This window comes from Chiloscyllium plagiosum, chromosome 12, assembly GCF_004010195.1.
Source record: "Chiloscyllium plagiosum isolate BGI_BamShark_2017 chromosome 12, ASM401019v2, whole genome shotgun sequence".
Taxonomy (NCBI): Eukaryota; Metazoa; Chordata; class Chondrichthyes; order Orectolobiformes; family Hemiscylliidae; genus Chiloscyllium; species Chiloscyllium plagiosum.
In genome coordinates, this window is record NC_057721.1 from 78,746,164 (window position 1) to 78,765,114 (window position 18,951).

The window sequence follows — 18,951 nt, forward strand, 5'->3', positions numbered from 1 at the left end:
CTACCCTTCGCAAATCCGTGCTGGCTGTCCCTAATCAAGCAGTGTCTTTTCAGATACTCATAAATCCTATCCCTCAGTACCCTTTTCATTATTTTGCCTACCACAGAAGTAAGACTAACAGGCCTGTAATTCCCGGGGTTATCCCTATTCCCTTTTTTGAACAGGGGCACAACATTCGCTACTCTCCAGTCCCCTGGTACCACTCCCGTTGCCAGTGAAGACGAGAAGATCATTGTCAACGGTACTGCAATTTCCTCTCTTGCTTCCCACATAATCCTAGGATATATCCCGTCAGGCCCGGGGGACTTGTCTATCCTCAAGTTGTTCAAAATGTCCAACACATCTTCCTTCCTAACAGGTATCTCTTCTAGCTTACCAGTCCATTTCACACTCTCCTCTTGTACAATACGGTCCCTCTCGTTCGTAAATACTGAAGAGAAGTACTTATTCAAGACCTCTCCTATCTCTTCCGACTCAATACACAGTCTCCCACTACTGTCCTTGATCGGGCCTACCCTCGTTCTCGTCATTCTCTGGTTTCTCACATACGCATAAAATGCCTTGGGGTTATGCTTGATCCTATCCGCCAACGATTTTTCATGCCCTCTCTTAGCTCTCCTAATCCCTTTCTTCAGGTCCCTTCTGGCTATCCTGTATCCCTCCACTGCTCTGTCTGAATCCTGTTTCCTCAACCTTATGTAAGCCTCCTTCTTCCTCTTTACCAGACATTCAACCTCTCTCGTCAACAAAGGCTCCCTCACACGACCATTTCTTTCCTGCCTGATAGATTAATGGGAAGCCAGAAGTTTGGGAATCCTTCAAACACCACAGCAGAAGGTAAGTTAAAAAAAAAAAGGAGGATAAAATGAAATATGAGGGTAAGAAGCTGATAATATAAAAGAAAATTGCAAGAGATTTTTTAGGTATATAATATGATAGAAGCCAACCTCCTATCCATGGACACCTTGTTGCTGTGGGAAGGCTGCCAACATCATCCCAGGGTACCTTCCACCTAGTAATGCTCTCCTACAACCTCCTCCATTGGGCAGCAGATACAGAAGCTTGAACACATGCACCAGCAGGTTGAGGAACAGCTTCTTCCTGGCAATTATTAGACTGCTGAATGGACTCTCTAGCTTCAAATCATGTTGATCTTGTTAATGTTGATCTTGCTCTGTGCACCTCCTGTACAGAGTAATCTGTATGCCTCACTCTATCTAAGCACCCTGTGCTACGTACATCCTTATTTACCTGTACCACTCGTAAAAAAAAGCTTTTTACTAAACTTAGGTACATGTGACAATAACTTAAATCAATCAATCAATCAGTCAGAAGGTAAGAGAGAGGCATGAGTGGATATTGGGCTGCTGGGGAATGAGGCTAGAGAAATAGTCATGGGGAATAAAGACATGGTGGAGGAACTGAATAGGTACTTTGCATCAGTTCACACCATTAGCATACTAGAACTTCAACAGAGTCAGGAGGTGAGTGTAGTAGCCATCACTAAGGAGAAGGTGCTAGTGAAGCTAAAAGGTTTGACAGTGGATAAATCATCTGCACTGACGGACTGCTGGACAGAGTTCTGAAAATGATAGCTGGGGAGATTGTCAAGGCATTGGTGGTGATCTTTCAGGAATCACTGGAGTCAGGGAGGGTCCCAGAGGATTGGAAAATGGCCAATGTAATGCCCCTGCTTAAGAAGAGAGGGAGGCAGAAGACAAGAAATTGTAGGCTATTATCCTGACCTTAGTTGTTGGTAAGATTTTAGAGTCCATTATTAAGGGTGAGATCAGGGCGTATTTGAAAGTTCATGGTAAAATAGGACTGAGTCTGTATAGCTTCATCAAGGGAAAGTCATGCCTGACAAATCTGTTAGACTTCTTTGAGGAGGTAATGAACAAGTTAGACAAAGGAGAGCTAGTGGACGTGATGTATTTGGATTTTGAGAAGGCTTTTAACAAGGTGCTGCACAGGGGACTGCAAAATAAGATAAGAGCCCATGGTGTTAGGGGCAAGGTACTGGCATGGATAGAGGGTTGGCTGACTGGCAGAAAGCAGAGAGTGGGGATAAACGGGTCTTTTTCAGGATCATTGTCAGTGACTAGAGGAGTTGCACAGGGGTCAGTGTTGGGACCACAACTATTCATGTTATACATTAATGATCTGGACAAAAGAACTGAGGGCATTGCTATTAAGTTTGCAGATGACACAAATATAGATGGAGTGACAGGTGGTGTTGTGAAGGTGGGGAGGCTGCAGAAGAGCTTGGACTGGCCAAGAGAGTGGGCAAAGATGTGGAGGATGGAATACAATGTGGGAAAGTGTGAGGTTACGCACTTTAGTCAGAAGAATAGAAGCGTAGACTATTTTCTAAATGGCAAGTGGCTTCAGAAAGCTGAGGAATATGTAATTTGGGAATCCTAGTTCAGAATTGCCTTGAGGTTAACATGCAGATTCAATTGGCAGTTAGGAAGGCAAATGCAATGTTAGCATTCATTGCAAGATAGAATGCAGGATCAAGGATGTTCTGCTGAGGCTGTACAAGGCTCTAGTCAGACTGCATTTAGAATATTGTGAGCAGTTTTGGGCCTTGTATCTAAGGAAGAATGTACTGTCATTAGAGGGAGTCCAGAGGAGGTTTACGGGAATGGTCACTGGGAATGAAGGGCTTGTCATTGGCAGAGCGGTTCATGACTCTGGGTGTGTACTTGATGGAGTTTAGAGGATCTCATTAAAACTTACAGAATACTGAGAGTCCTGGATAGAGTGGACATGGAGAAGAAGTTTCCACTAGCAGGAAAGACAAGAATCAGAGGCACAGCCTCAAAGTGAAGAGACAACCCTTTAAAACCAAGATGAGGAGAAATTTCTTGAGCCAGAGGGTGGTTAATCTGTGGAACTCATTGATGCAGAAGGCTGCGGAGACTAAGTCATTGAATTTAAGCAAGGTGGATGTCATACAATATGAATTCCCTGATTGGGGGTGGTTAACCTGGTCCAATCAAGGTTTCCTGGCTGACAGACATAAACAGGAGCATTCTCTATCCTCCCCTTCACTGTTTTGATCACATAGCATTGCCCTTCGATGTGAAGGGCACTGCTTGTCACTGGCCACTCGGGTGTTTTCCTATCTTCCTGGTGGTGGAAATTGAATAAAGATTCGTGCACTTTGTGTCTTTCACTGTGTCTCACACGTATACACACACACCATGGGTGCGGAGGAAAAAATAAGCACTACCGCACGTGGGTGGTAGTGTGGGGGTTAAATAAAAAAAAAGTATAAAAAAAGAAAAAAAAACAAAAAAAAATAAACTGGAGCATCAGGGGTTCTGTTCACTCTGAGAGCTGGCTCTGAACTAACCGGGTTAATGTCAAGGACTATGCATGTGTAAGTAAAGGGTGACTGGGTAACAGGATATCAGCCTTCATGGAGTTATTTCAGGTGGATTCTTGATTAGTAAGGGGGATTAAGGGTTATATGGTAAAGGCAGAAGAATAGGGTTGAGAAGCATTTCAACCATAATCGCATGATGGAGTAGACTTGATGGGCCAAATGGCCTAAATCTGCTCCTATGTCTTATGAGTCACATGTAGACCACACTAAGTAAGGATGACAGATTTCCTTCCATAAAAGAATTATTGAATTAGATTGGCTTTAATGATAATGATTACAGGGGAAACTATCAATTCATTAATACGCTAATGTGGGATTTGAACACATCCCTAGAATATTATTTTGGGATTTTAGAGTATCTGCCCCATGATATAGCTGCTGCACCACTACCTCACCACTCTCCATTTTTAAAATGTCTGTTGTCAGTACATCCACTGTGTTGTTAGGAATTAAATTCCTGGATTCTGATTTAGTGACAATTGCCAATATAATTCTGTGTGAAGAAAGTGTGTGTCTTGGAGGGAGCTCACATATGGGGGTGTTCCCATGTGTCTTGCTGTGCTTGATGCTCTTGCTGGGAGATGTTCTAAGTTCAGAAGGTGCTGTCGAAGGAGCTCTGGTAAGTTGTCTCTTGTAGATGGTACACACTATGGCCATCATTGTTGGTGATGGATGGAGTGAATGTTTAAGATGTGGAATGGGTTGACAATTACGTGGGCTGCTTAGTCCTGAATGGTTGAACTTCTTAAGTGTTGGGAGTTGCACCTATCCAGGCAACTGGAGAATATAATGTCACATTATGACCAGCCATGGTCACAATGAATGGCCAAATGGTCTAATCCTGTTCCTATTTTCTACATTTCTATGTTTAATCCTTGCAAATGGAGGACAGACTTTGGGGTTGTAGGAAGTTATTCACTGCAGGATTCCCAATGCCTATCTGCTCTTCTAGCTACAGTATTTACGTGACTGGTCTATTTCAGATTCTGGTCAATAATAATCACTAGGACGTGTAATTCTGACAATGGTAATGCTATTCCACATCAACAGGATTTGGCTAACTTCCCATTGGTTGAAAATGGTCATTTGCCCTGTCTGAGACTTGACACCAACCCCATCATGTCTTTGTTTTAACAACTTGGTTTGATCTCATTGTACTCAGGAGGGTTCCATGGATAGTCTCTATGAACCTGTTAAAACTCATTCGAATAACCAAGCCTTGGCATGTGGAGCTAATGTCACTAATCCAAGTCTCCTGGACTCTACTCCAACACGGAAACTGCCTCGAAAATCAAGATCCTTGGTAAGTGAACAATTGCAATGTGCAATCCTGACACCTCTTGAATGCTGTGGCAATCATATTTGATGTTGTGGAAAACTCTGAACTTTGCACAGGGCAAACTCCACTTGAATTGAACTGCTGAGCTTTTCCAGCATTCTCTTTGTTTCGGATTTCCGGCATCCACTGTATTTCCCTTTTATCCGCCTGGATCTAAGCCCAGTCCTCCAGTCTGTATAACACTTCTGACTGAGAGGAGCAGTGAGCAGGTAATTACCCTGGTCTCAGGAGCTCAGTAGCTCCCCAGGTGGCATAACTGGAAACTGCAGTGTCAGACGAACCACTTCTTTCTTATTTTAAACTTCTTCAGTCTTCTTCCCCTCCCCCGGCTTTTTCACAAAACAGCCTAAAATTAGATCTCTCAGAAAAGCTGCGGAAAAAAAACAAAAAAGGACTGAGCTGCAAAAAGAGACTTTGAGTGCTGTCAGCTATCTTTGCCTAGAAATGCTGAAGTTTGCCTTGAATATTGACACATTAGGAACTAGAGAATAACAGAACTACAAAATTGTTACAGTGCAGAACTAAGCAAATCAGCCCATCGTGCCTGCACTGGTTTTATCCCTTCTTGCCAATCCCTACCTTTTCCCCATCTCCCCACACACCATTTCTATCCAAGTAACCATCCAATCCCCACTTGAATGTCTTAACTGAACCAGCTTCCACCACATTTCCAGGCAGTGTGTTTCACATCCTAACTACTCGCTTTGTAACAAATGTTTTATTTTCCCTCACATCATCCTTGCTTCATTTGCACATCATTTTGCATCCATGCCCTCACGCTCTTTTCTCTTTTACAAGCGGGGACAACTTTTCTCGAACCACTCTGACCAGCCCGCTCATAATTTTGTAAACCTCCATCAGATCTGGGCGGCACGGTGGCACAGTGGTTAGCACTGCTGCCTCACAGCGCCAGAGACCCGGGTTCAATTCCCGCCTCAGGCGACTGACTGTGTGGAGTTTGCACGTTTTCCCCATGTCTGTGTGGGTTTTCTCTGGGTGCTCCGGTTTCCTCCCACAGTCCAAAGATGTGCAGGTCGGATGAATTGACCATGCTAAATTGTCCCTAGTGTTAGGTAAGTGGTAAATGTAGGGTTATGGGTGGTTTGCGCTTCGGCGGGTCGATGTGGACTTGTTGGGTTGCAGGGCCTGTTTCCACACTGTAAAGTAATCTAATCTCCTCTTTGCCTTCTTCTCTCTAAGAAGAAGAACATCTCAACAATCCTGACTTCTTCAATTCGTCATCACAGAACTTTCCGTCCTGGAACCATTCTTGTAAATCTCTTCTGCCCTCTCTCCAATGCAATTGCATCTTTGCTATGATGTAGCACCTAGACATGTGCACAATGCTACAGCTGAGGTCTAACAAATGTCTTGTTTGTGTCAATATTATTAACCACCCATAATGTCCTTTGATTTTAGCTGTGAAAGCTCCAGTTATCCTTTTTGTAAGTGCCTGCAGAGCAACTGCTTCAATGAATGGGATGGAGTACTGTGCTGTCACCAGTCCTGAGAATGTGTTGCTAAAAAAGCACAGCAGGTCAGGCAACATCCAAGGAGCAGGAGAATCGACGTTTTGGGCATGAGCCCTTCTTCAGGAGTCCTCTTGCAAGGATGCCTTCCTTGAAGAAGCTCTCTTCCTCCCTCTACAAGGTCATTCCTGAAGAAGGGCTCATGCCCGAAACGTCGATTCTCCTGCTCCTTGGATGCTGCCTGACGTGCTGTGCTTTTCCAGCAACACATTTTCGGCTCTGATCTCCAGCATCTGCAGTCCTCACTTTCTCCTGTCACCAGTCCTCCTTTCTACACTGAGTCTAAGGGTCTGTTTGGTTAACAGTGTCAGAGGATAAACCACTGGCCAGGCTGAACAGAAAGAAGTGCCAAAATATAATTTATTGCACAATTGCACAGGGTACTTCAGTGGATCAGAGATAATTATTAAGTCTATAGTTGTACCTCCTTGAAATCAAGATCCACTATTCCCAGAGTCATCACAAAATTCCATAATTTTCCTGATTATAAGACCACAAGACATAGGAGCAGAAATTGGGTCATTCTGCTCTGCATTCAATCATGGGTGATGACCCAGATCAGACCCAAGTTGATAGAAAGCACAGATCAGGTTTCTGTACTTAACAAGAATGACTATCACAAGTAAACAGACTCGGGTTACAGGTAAACAGATATAAACTGTTGGCACCTAACACAACAAATTAAAACCCTGATCCCCTTATGGACTCCCCTTACGCACACACAGGGAATTATATGCTATGAGAGAAGGAAAGATGAATGACAGTCCAGTCATTCTCATACTCAAGTTACAAAGATGATTTGCATGATTCTTATGCTGGTCAGAATGCTGCTTTTCAATAACCTTTCTCTGGATGTTTTCATTGATTCACAAGAGACACACAGGTGGCTGTTTCTTTTATAAAAAGTCTTGAACTTGTCAGTTAAATGTTTCAGCTTACAACAATTGCGGAAGTAAGGATGAGATGAGATCAAATTGAGGTATTCAAGATGATAAAAGGTGTGGATAAAATAGACATGGAGTGGATACTTGCTCTTGTGGGACTTTCGAGGACAAGAGGGTCATGGTCCGAGGATAAAGGGTAACAAATTTAAAACGGAGTTAGGGAGAAGTTACTTCTCCCAAAGGGTTGTGAATCTGTGGGATTCACTATCCCAAAGAGCAGTAGATGCTGGGACAGTGAATAAATTTGAGGAGGAGTTAGCAGATTTTTAATTGGTAATGGGTTGAAGGGATATGGACAGAAGGCAGGAAAATGGGGATGAGGAACATATCAGCCATGATCGAATGGTGGAACAGACTCAATGGGCTAATTCTGCTCCTATATCGTATGAACCTATGAACTTATGAAAGATGAGTTAGGCTTTTTCAGAATTAAAATTGGGTTTGACTGCAGAGAACAGGGAAACTGATCCTGAGCAGATGGAGGTCAAAACACTGCTCTGTACTTTGTTACTAGCCTGAAGCTGCTCAGTTATTGAGTTTCCTGAAGAAGGGCCTGTGCCCGAAACGTCGAATCTCCTGTTCCCTGGATGCTGCCTGACCTGCTGTGCTGTTCCAGCAATAAAGTTTCAACTTTGATCTCCAGCATCTGCAGACCTCACTTTCTCCTCCAGTTATTGAGGAGCCAATTGCATAGTTGTTGGCCACCAAAAAAGCTTTCATCATTGATAATTGGTCAGTAGTCCATAGACCAGTCAACATCATATTGCCACCCAGCTCCATTGGTACATAGAACTCCTTGACTCCATTCACGAGCAACTTAATCTTCAAATGCTGCTTGTTAAAATGCTGTTTACATGATGCTTGCTGTGAGTGTCAGGTTATTTGCTTTATAAAACATGCAGCTATCCTTTAAAACACTGGTTCTTTTTTTCTTTCAGTCCACAAGATCATCATTAAACAAATAGATTGGATCCCATTCAATCCTCTGGTCAGGTAGGCAAAGTAGTGGAGTTCTCTCTGCTCAGGCTTGTGAATAGCACAGTCACCTCTGAGGTCCTTAATCTCATTTGAGATCCCTGGCCTCCACACCCCGGCCACAGGCCTGGCTCTGCACTTGGTAATACGTAAATGTTCCTGCTGTATCATGTTTTGCATTTTGTTCCTCAGTGAAGCTGGAATGACCAGCTTTTCATCAGCCACTAGCAGATTGTCTATAAGGGTGATATACTGTTGATACTCAAAATGGGTCTTTTTGTCTATAGTCTGTAACATTCTATTTCTGATGCTATGGTAGTTGATCTGATAAGACAACGATACTCACTCCTGTATCAAGCTTAAAATAAATAGATGCCCATTAACGGTGAATCACTAAATTTGCCAAAGAATGTCTCTGATATCCTTTCCAGTAATGGTGGTTCAATCACATTAATATCTTTTTATGAATTTTGACTGACTGCTGCTCAGAAACTGCTTCTTACTCTATACAACTTCTCGAAGCAACCTACAGTTTTCCAGATGTATTGTTCTTTGGTTGTAGCTGGGCACTGCTTGCACCTCAGAGACATTTTTTTTTACTGCACAGGATTGACACCGTCTGTTGTTATCTGCTGTTTGTTAACTCTTTGTTGTAGGCTTGTCAATCATGTCTTTTTGTTAGCCTCTGCTGCTCGTAGACTGTAAGAAATTGAAACAGGAGGAGGCCATTCGGCCCCTCGAGCCTGCTCGACCATTCAATAGGATCATAGCTGATCCAACATTCCTCATGTACACTTTCCTGCATTTTCCCTGTAAACGCTTGATTCTCCGACTGATAGAGAATCTAACTATCTCTGCCTTAAATGCACACAAGGCTAAGGTGGTTCATTTTATCTCAGGATCTCTCTGTGAGGCTCCCTGGTTCATGCTTCTCATGTAATTTGAAAATCTTTCTCCAGAGGCCAATCTTCTTTGACTACATCAATTATTCCCACAACAATTCTGTCACTTATGATTTCTGATTTTAAAGCTCTATAGCCACAGTCTTCTAAACTGCAGAATCCATTGATGGAATCATCTACGGATTGTTCTGGATGCTGAACTCTTCCGTTAGATCTTGGCCTTTTGAGGATTTTGGTTGTTCTCACGTTAACGTTTGAAGAACTTCTATGAGAGCATCTCTGCTACCTTTTGTATTTTAGCAGTAGGTCTTTAGAATATGGTCAGAAGTCAGATGACACCAGGTTATAATTCAACAGATTTATTTGAAATCTCAAGCTTTCGGAGTGCTGCTCCTTTGTCAGCTTGTGATTTGAAATAAACCTGTTGGACCATAACCTGGTGTCGTCTGATTTTTGACCTTGTCCACTCGAGTCCAACACCAACACCTCTACATCTTTAGAATACAATAGTGTACATACTTGTTCAGCTTAAGATCCAGTGTTTACTTTTTAAAAAATTCTGTACATTAAGACTTGTTTTCTCTAAATGCCCAATCCTGTGTTTAGTTGGGCCCATCTGTTACATTAAATGTGACATTTGAGTCAGTATATTTGCTCTTGCCATTTCCTTCTTAATATGATTACTTATTCTTTAAAGCTGCTTTAAATCTGCAACATTTCAATGGTGTTGCAATCTTCAGGCTTTTCATCTTGAATCTTGCATTAAATCAAGGTTTAATATATCTGCATGATAGCAATGCTGTCATCTTGTGACTGTTTGCAATCATTTAAACTCTATTATAGCGATGTCATATTCTTTATTCTAATAAAGCTTTTAATCCTCCATTACGGCAAAGTTGTTATGTTTTCCTCCTTTACATTCTGTGAAGTAACAACCTGTATCTCTGAGTTGTTCTCTGTGAGCTTGCTGTATCTATTTTAATCAAAATGGATGTTTCCTGCCTCCTGATGGTAAATGGGGGTAGTCTGTCATTCTGCACCCAAGGTATAGGTTGTCTTGTTTTTGTGGGCAAAAGGGACGCTCCCTCTCATTTCACAGCCTAATACATGTTATGCATATCTTTCCCTAACTTTTAAATAAATCTCTGTGATTGCTGGCGTAATAAAACTTGCTACCAAATTTGTGATTTAAATTATATGTTTCCTGACTTTATATCCATCTTAAAACTCTTCTCAGTATCGACTTCTGTCAGACTCTATCTTCTAAACCTTTATAAATTGTCCTTTTGTCACCTTAAATCTGTTCCATGACATTCCCAAAGCTCTGCCCTTGGTATTAATTAATTTAATATCCCTTGACTTTACTTGCTTTGCTTTCTGATACACATCACAATGGCAGCAATGCTGATTGGTAAGTGTTCCTTAAGACCAGCCTGACCCAAAACACCGTCCCTTGTCCACAGGAATTTTTAACTTAAGCTTTGGAGCTTCAAAATGGTTTTTATCCAAACCACCCACAAATCAGGACGTATCTTACTAGTCCTTCAACCTGAAGAGCGTTGTAATTGCCAATTGTGAATTGGGTTTGTTTTCTCTCTCTAACCCTAACTCTCACATCATATTTTTGTGACATCGATTTCCTGCTCCTCGGATGCTGCCTGACCTGCTGTGCTTTTCCAGCGCCACTCTAATCTAGACTCTGATTTCCAGCATCTGCCGTCCTCACTCTTGCCAGCATGTTTTTGTGCCTCTTGCCAGCTGTCAGGTGGAGGTTTTAACCGGGAGTGTATTTCCCATACGTTCTGATGACTGCATCTGTTGTTGCTGCTAACTGTCAGCCTGAATATTCTCAAAGTAATAATGTTATTAAAGCGATAAACACACTTGTCTTCTGAAAACATTTTCCCATTGATTTTGCTTTTCAGCGTTGGTTCCTTGAAATATTTAAGAAACAATCCCACACTTGATCACCATATTTTTCATTTTACAGAACCAAGTATTGCCAGCTAATGGTTGGATTATAGTACAGCCATTAATACTCCTTCCTAGATTGGGTCCAAGGGATTCATCTGTCGACAGTGGTAGGGAACATCTTGAGGAAGATGCACTTGTCTTAGCAATGAGAAGTATTTTGTTGCATGACAGCAAGAAATAGATATATAGAATGCCTGCAGTGCGTAAAGAGACCATTCGGCCCATCGGATCTGCACTGACCCTCAGAACAGTGTGATGATGCTGCTTCTTTAACACGGTTATGTTGTCCCTGTTTCTTTCTCAAAAGTGTTGTACGAGGCAGAGCTGCCGAGAAGTCTGGCTTGGATGGGTTTTAAGGCCAATTTGATTATAGCTAACAGACCCTGCCTCAGGCAAGAGGCTTTCAACTTTAAAAAAAATTTGTAGAATGAAAGGGGAGTGGCCAGTTCCCCCTACTCAACCTTTCTCTGGTTTGGTTTTAGCAGTCTAGCAGTTCACTTTAAACTGGTGAAAGAAATAGCTACATGGAAGTGGCGGTCCATGCTGAATCTCTCTGCATCTCCTTCTCCCTTCTTGTCTGATTTTACCTTTTTTGCCAAGGTGGTGTTTATGGGGATTGTTGCAGGAAAAGCATAATTAAGTTGGGATAATCTGTTGAGTTTTCGGATAGGTTAAATTATTCTATGTGGTGTTGCGTTTTTGTGTTTCATTCAGTAATCTCACAAATAAATTCTGTTTTGTCTAAAACTAAGTGATTGGGCCAACTGCATCCCTCCTGGAATATCCACCTAAACCTGCTTAAAACAACGAGCAAAGTTAGGGTCTAGGCTACTTTCTTGAAATGCTTTGAGGAGGTCTGGCCTGGTCCATAACAAGAGCACCCACAGACCCAGCCCACTACTCCATCCTTGTAACCCCACATTTCCCATGAGTAACACACCTAGCCTGTACTCTACGGGGCAATTTAGCATGACCAATTCACCTAACCTGCACATCTTTGGACTGTGGGAGCAAACCAGAGCACTTTAAGGAAACTCACAGGGAGAATATGCAATCTTCACACAGACGGTCACCCATGGATGGAAGCAAACCCAGGTCCCTGGCGCTGTTAGCAGTGATAACCACTGAGCCAAAACTGTGCCCTGTAATAGATGCCATAGATATAATTTTGAGTTAGATATAATTCTGAAGACTACCAGGAGCAGAAATGACATGTCAGACCTCATCAGGTTTTCAAGTTGGACTCCTCTCCCATTCTTCACTAAATGTGTCTGACATGCTCAGATTGGGTGGAGCCTAATGCGGACTCCAACATTAACAGTCTCAGAACCATTTCCTTATATGGCAATCTCCTGCACCCTTTTTTATGGGGGGGAGGGACAGAGAGAAAGTTTGAGGTTTCCAAACCATTTTGGTCGAGATGTCATTTGTGATTTTGACAGTGAGTGGCCTAACTCTAAAAACGTGCATTAAAATCGCGGCCTTGCTTCAAAAATTGCTTCATTGGAAGCAAAGCACATTGAGACATCCAGTGGCTGTGATAAGTGCCTGATAATTACAAACATTTCTTCCTTTTTATTTTATTTTAAAGTTATGTCATTCTTGTGCGTCTCACCAGAGGAAATGATGTCTCAAAAATAGCTCAGTACTTGAAGTAGATTTTATATTTACCCGAACAAATCCTTTCATGTTTTTAGCCACCTTGATCAGATAACCTCCTAATCCCCTATAGTGAAGAGAATATTGAGTTTATGTAACCTGGCCTCATATTTAACCTTGGGAGTACTTCCAGCTCTGACCAATGTTTCTATTATATGATGTCGTGTTTTATCTGTCCCTTTCATAATGAAATTTAAACAGGACGGACCTTTACTCATTGGAGTTTCGAGAAGTATGAGGTGATCTTATTAAAATATGTCAGATTCCAAGGGGACTTAACGGGGTGGATGCTGAACTGATGGTTTAGCTCATTAAAAAAAACAAAAGCACTGCAGATGCTGGAGATCAGAAACAACAACAGAAATTGCTGGAATATCTCAGTAGGTTTGGCAGCATTTGCGGAGAGAAATCAGAATTAACGTTTTGGGTCCAGTGAGCCTTCATAAGAACTGCAGTTCAGCAATTCCTGTGAAGGTTCAACTCAGGAAGCATGTTTAAACATTCTAGGGGATCTCCCATTTAAGATGGAAATGACAAAGATTTCTTTTCTAAGGTCATTAGACTTCCCTCCTGCAGTGAGCAGTGGAAACTGACTGTTATGGTTTCAAGGCTGAGTTAGACAGATTGTTGATTGATAAGGGAGTCAAACATCCAGCAGACAGACAAGAGGTGAAATTAAGGCCATATTAAATCAATCATGATCTTTTAAAATGGTGGAACAGCACAAAGGTCTGAATGGCAAACCAGTGCTCCTCTTGCATTCACAGTCCAAATAATTCCTGGATTTTCCCTGGAATTGTGGAATCTTTTGTGGTGAACAAAACCTCATAAGTTTTGCCAGCTGTAGCTCATTGGTGAGCCCTCCTGCTACTGAGACAGGAATCTCTGAGTTGCTATAATCTGGATGAGATGTTAACCCAAGGCCATGGCTGCTTTCTCAAGTGGGTTTAAAAGATCCTTTGAAGCAGAATTGATCCTGTTGCCCTGATCAACACATATCCCTCCATTCATATGATGAGAAAATAATGGATTTACTGAATTATTTTCACAAGGCCGTTTGTAGACACTTGCTATGTGTAAGTTGCCCACTGCATTTCTGAGATTATAATGGTGGCTGCATTTCAGAGGTTTATTGGCTGTGAGACACCTTGAGACTTCATGATGTTATAAAAGTTGCTATAAAAATCAGACTTTTGTTTTCTGACATACATCACGGGGAATCTCCCGGGGAGTGTTGCTGAACAAAGAGACCTTGGAGTGCAGGTTCATAGCTCCTTGATAGGATAGTGAAGAAGGCATTTGACATGCTTGCCTTTATTGGTCAGTGCATTGTGTTTAAGAGTTGGGATTTCATACTGCAGCTGAATAGGATATTGGTTAGGCCACTTTTGGCATACTGTATTCAATTCTGGTCCCCCTCCTTTAGAAAAATGTTGCGAAACTTGAAAGGGTTCAGAAAAGATTTAAAAGGATGCCACCAGGGTTGGAGGTAGGGAGAGATTGAATAGGCTGGGGTTGTTTTCCCTGGTCCCAGGGAAGGCTGAGGGGTGATCTTATAGAGGTTTATAAAATCATGAGGGGCATGGATAGGGTAAATAGACAAGGTCGTTTCCCTGGGGTGGGGGAGTCCAGAACTAGAGGGCATAAATTTAGGATGAGATGGGAAAGATTTAAAAGGGACTTAATGGGCAACCTTTTCATGCAAAGGGTGGTGTGCATATGGAATGAGCTGCCAGAGGAAGTGGCGTAGGCTGATACAATTACAACATTTAAAAGGCATCTAAATGTATATATAAATAGAAAAGGTGTAGAGGGATATGGGCCAAATCCTGGAAAATAACACTCTAATTTAGGATAGCTGGTTAGCATGGATGAGTTGAATCGAAAGGTCTGTTTTCATGCTGTGCAGCCCTATGACTCTATGACTGTTAATCTACTGAGATTCCAGGAGGACAGGACATTTTTGTAAACTGAGCTGGAGGCTATGTGCCAAAGGCAGGTACAGTATGTGAATTAAACCACAGATTAGCCATAATCCCATTGAATGATAGAACAGGCTCAAGGGGCTGAATGGCCTACCACTGTTTCTAAATTCATATCACGAATGTCACATCTGATAAATGGTCTGTAAATAAGCTAAACGTGAATGAGGATAATTCCCAATGTTGAAGAGCTATTGGAGCAGGGGCAGGAGTAGATTAGGGTTGGGTTTCGGGTTGATGTAGGCGGGGGTGCTCTTTGTTAAAAAAAAGTCACAATTCCTTCCACTTTTTGGAATTGATTGACCAAGACAAAGGCTGTCAAACTGTTTTCTGTGTCAGAAAATTGTGCAATAAAGTTTATACGAAGGTACCAGAGAGGAGATGAGGAGAACTGCTTTATTTGCAGTGAATGGTTGTGATGGCGTCAGCATTGGCTAAAAGCAGACTCGCTGGTTGTTTTCAAATCTACAAGAAGGGAAGACAATTACAGGTGCTCAGCAAGAGAACAGGAGAGTGGGAGTAATTGAATAATTCTTCAGAAGAGCCAGCACAGGCACAATGGTCTGAATACTGTCCTTCATTCCTGAATACTTCTCGTGGTTTGTATCCCAGCTCGAGATTATGTATTGAGGACATTGCAAAGGAAAGTAATAAAATGTTCAAATTAAGTGAGATCAGATTACTTCAGCAACTGTACGATTTATTGATTTACTCATATTCAGCCCCATCACAGGCTTTTCAACAGTTACTCACTGTTACATACTTATTGTTCCCTGAAGTCTGAAGTAATCACGCTATTTTGCAGAAATACAGCAGCTGTTATTGAATATATTACTCAGAGCTCAACTTCATGCTGCAGAATGATACATTTTTTACACAGGCTGCAGTAGAAACAGGGCATAAGATTTAGAAGTAGGCCATTCAGCCCATTGAGAGAAAGTGAGGGCTGCAGATGCTGGAGATCAGAGCTGAAAATGTGTTGCTGGAAAAGCGCAGCAGGTCAGGCAGCATCCAAGGAGCAGGAGAATCAACGTTTCGGGCATAAGTCCTTCTTCAGGAATGAGCCCATTGAATCTAGTCCACCATTCAATGAAATTAAGGTTGAGCTGGTCATCCTCAAGGAGAAAGTGAGAACTCCTGGGATGCTGCCTGACCTGCTGTGCTTTTTTAGCACCACCCTTTTCGACTCTGATCACCCTCAACTCCACTTATTACCTTTTCCCTGTAACCCTTGATTCTGTTACTAATTTAAAATCTGTCTCTCTCAGCCTTGAATATACTTAATGATCCAACCTCTATACCCCGCGGTGATAAAGAATTCGGTTAGAGACAAAAAAAACTACAGACGTTGGATTCCGAAATAGACAAGCAGGAGGCTGGAAGAACACAGCAAGCCGGGCAGCCTCAGGAGGTGGGGAAGTTGACGTTTTAGGTGTAACCTTTCTTCAGAACTGGGGGGTAGGTGTGGGGGTGCTGCAGATAAAGAGGAAGGCAGGGGCAGAGTGGTGAAGCGGGGATAGTTGAAGACAGGTAGAGCGTATGAGCAGTGGAGCGGGGAACGGAAGAGGTGTGGTGGAGGGCTGTCTGGATGATAGAGGGAGGAGAAACAAATTGTTCAAAATAGGTGGACATCTGGGATGCTCTTGAGTGGAATATCTCCTCATCTGAGCAGATATGGCGGAGGCGGAGGAATTGTAAGACTGGGATGGAGTTCTTGCAGGATGGGATGAGGTGTAATCCAGGTATTTATGGGAGTCTGTGGGTTTGTAATGAACATTCGTCAGGATACTGTCTCTGGAGATGGAAATGATGAGGTTGAGAAAGGGACGGGAGGTGTCCGACATGGACCAAGTGAATTTGAAAGTGGGTTGGAAGTTGTGGGCGAAGTCGATGAACTGTTCCAGTTCAGCCTGGGTGTAGGACGCTGCACCCGTCATCAATGTAACGGCAAAAGAGTTGGGCACAGTGCCTCTGTCGGTACTGAAGAGGGACTGTTCAACATGGCTAACAAAGAGGCAGGAGTAGCTGGGGCCAATCCGAGTACACATGGCCACTCCTTTCATAGACCCACCATCAAAAACATCTTTGCCTCCCCACTGTCTCTGCCTTCCTCAAGGACCGTTCCCTCCCACAGTCCTTTGTTTATGCCACTCTCCCCACCGACACCCCTCCACCCGCATCCCCACCATCACCTCCCCCGCGCCCTCAAACTCCCAGGTCTCTTTCCCTGCAACCAGAAAAGATGCAAAACCTGCCAGCACACCTCCTCCCTCACCTCCATCCAGGGCCCCAAACAGTTCTTCCAGGTGAGACACAGCTTCACCTGCCTCTCCTCCAACCTAGTTTACTGCATCAAGTGCTCCCAATGTGATCTTCTCTACATTGGGGGGACCGAACATAAATTTAGGAAGTAGCTCAGCAAGCATCTCAGCTGAGCCCACAGGGGCCGACCGGACCTCCCAGTCTCCATCCATTTTAATTCCCCTTCCCACTCCATTTCCAACATGACCATCCTTGACCTTCTCCATTGTCAAAATGAACCACAGCGCAAATTGGAAGAACAATACCTCATCTTCCACCTGGGCAGCCTACAGCCCGGAGGACTCAACATTGAGTTCTTCAATTTCAAATAACCTCCCTCGTCCAGCTCCCTTCACAGCCCCTCCCCCTCCCTTCCACTCCTCCCTGCCAACAACCAAATTCATTCCTCACATTGACCAAACAGGTCATACTCTCTACCTGTCTTCACCTATCCCACTTCACCACCCTGTATCTGCCATCCCCTTTATCTGCAGCTCGCCCCACACCCACCTGAGTCCCGAAGAGAAGTTACACCCTAAACGTCGATTTCTCCACCTCCTAATGCTGCCTGGCTTGCTGTGTTCATCCAGCCTCCTGTCTGTCTATTATGGTAAAGAATTCCACAGGTCTATTACTGTTATGAAGTTGAAGGCATGTCTGTGCCTTTAAGAGAGAGTGAATGCTGTTTTGCACTGAGAGCACCTGTCATATGACTAGCCAACAGTCCCAGAGTGTATTGAAAATGGCTGTAAAATTGATACTTGAGTTGGTTGCTGTTTAACAACAATTCAAAATTAACTAATTAATTTAAATTATGCGCCAGGATACTAAAACCTAGTTGAGTTTGAAGTTATTGTTTTGCCAACATCAAACCAATGAGACGATCTGATGTCCTCTAAAAAGGGAGTATAATTGTTGATTCCTGATGAAGGGCTTATGCCCGAAACGTCGATTCTCCTGCTGCTCGGATGCTCCAGCATCACACTCTCGACCCCGGTATTAAAAGAAAGGCAGGCATTTTGAAAGTCAGATAGACCAACTGCCATTGAAACATTCTCTATCAAAGTGCTTTATTGGAACAGTATATTGTTATAGAGTTGGAGGCATGTAATAAGCAGTTAAGAGAAAGGGGAGCTTAGAGTTGTGAATAGTTATTGTTTAATGTTCACTTTTTGAGTTAAAGAATAAATTGATATTATTTTCTTTAAGCAGTGAAATTTGGGAGTTCTCTATCACTCATACTTTAACAGATTATGAGGCAAGGTGAGCTTTTCTGGGTGTTAGCTTAGTTAACAGAGGGGTTCACCTCCATGTCATAACACTACCCTCTTGGAGAATAAATTCCTCCTTATCTCTGTCTTAAACGCACGATCCCTTATTCAGAGATTAAGCCCCCAGGTCTTCGACCTTCCCACAAGGGAAAACAACCCTTTCTCATCTGCTCTGTCAAGTCTCTTAAGAGTTTGTGAGAAGATTTGTAGCTCGGGTGCTCGTTGCTGTGGTTCTATTCGCCGAGCTGGGAATTTGTGTTGCAGACGTTTTGTCCCCTGTCTAGGTGACATCCTCAGTGCTTGGGAGCCTCTGGTGAAGCGCTTCTGTGATCTTTCCTCCGGCATTTGTAGTGGTTTGAATCTGCCGCTTCCGGTTGTCAGTTCCAGCTGTCCGCTGCAGTGGTCGGTATATTGGGTCCAGGTCGATGTGCTTATTGATTGAATCTATGGATGAGTGCCATGCCTCTAGGAATTCCCTGGCTGTTCTCTGTTTGGCTTGAAATGTGTTGCTGGAACAGCGCAGCAGGTCAGGCAGCATCCAGGGAACAGGAGAATCGACGTTTCGGGCATAAGGCCTTCTTCAGGAACCCTTCTTTGGGCTTATGCCTGAAACGTTGATTCTCCTGTTCCCTGGATGCTGCCTGACCTGCTGCGCTGTTCCAGCAACACATTTTCAGCTCT

At 43.0% G+C, this 18,951-nt stretch overlaps 1 protein-coding gene across 3 annotated transcripts in view; it reads left to right on the top strand.

The window, feature by feature from the left end:
- Positions 1-18,951, top strand: part of LOC122555427 (SAM domain-containing protein SAMSN-1-like) — a 158,897-nt gene that overhangs the window by 7,001 nt on the left and 132,945 nt on the right. For 2 of the 3 annotated variants that reach the window (XM_043701419.1, XM_043701420.1), the window contains exon 2: positions 4,557-4,697. In XM_043701419.1, coding sequence (XP_043557354.1) covers positions 4,557-4,697 — 141 coding nt within the window. Of the gene's footprint in view, positions 1-4,556; positions 4,698-8,144; positions 8,200-18,951 lie in introns of those variants that run through there. The other variant, XM_043701421.1, reaches the window with a different exon arrangement.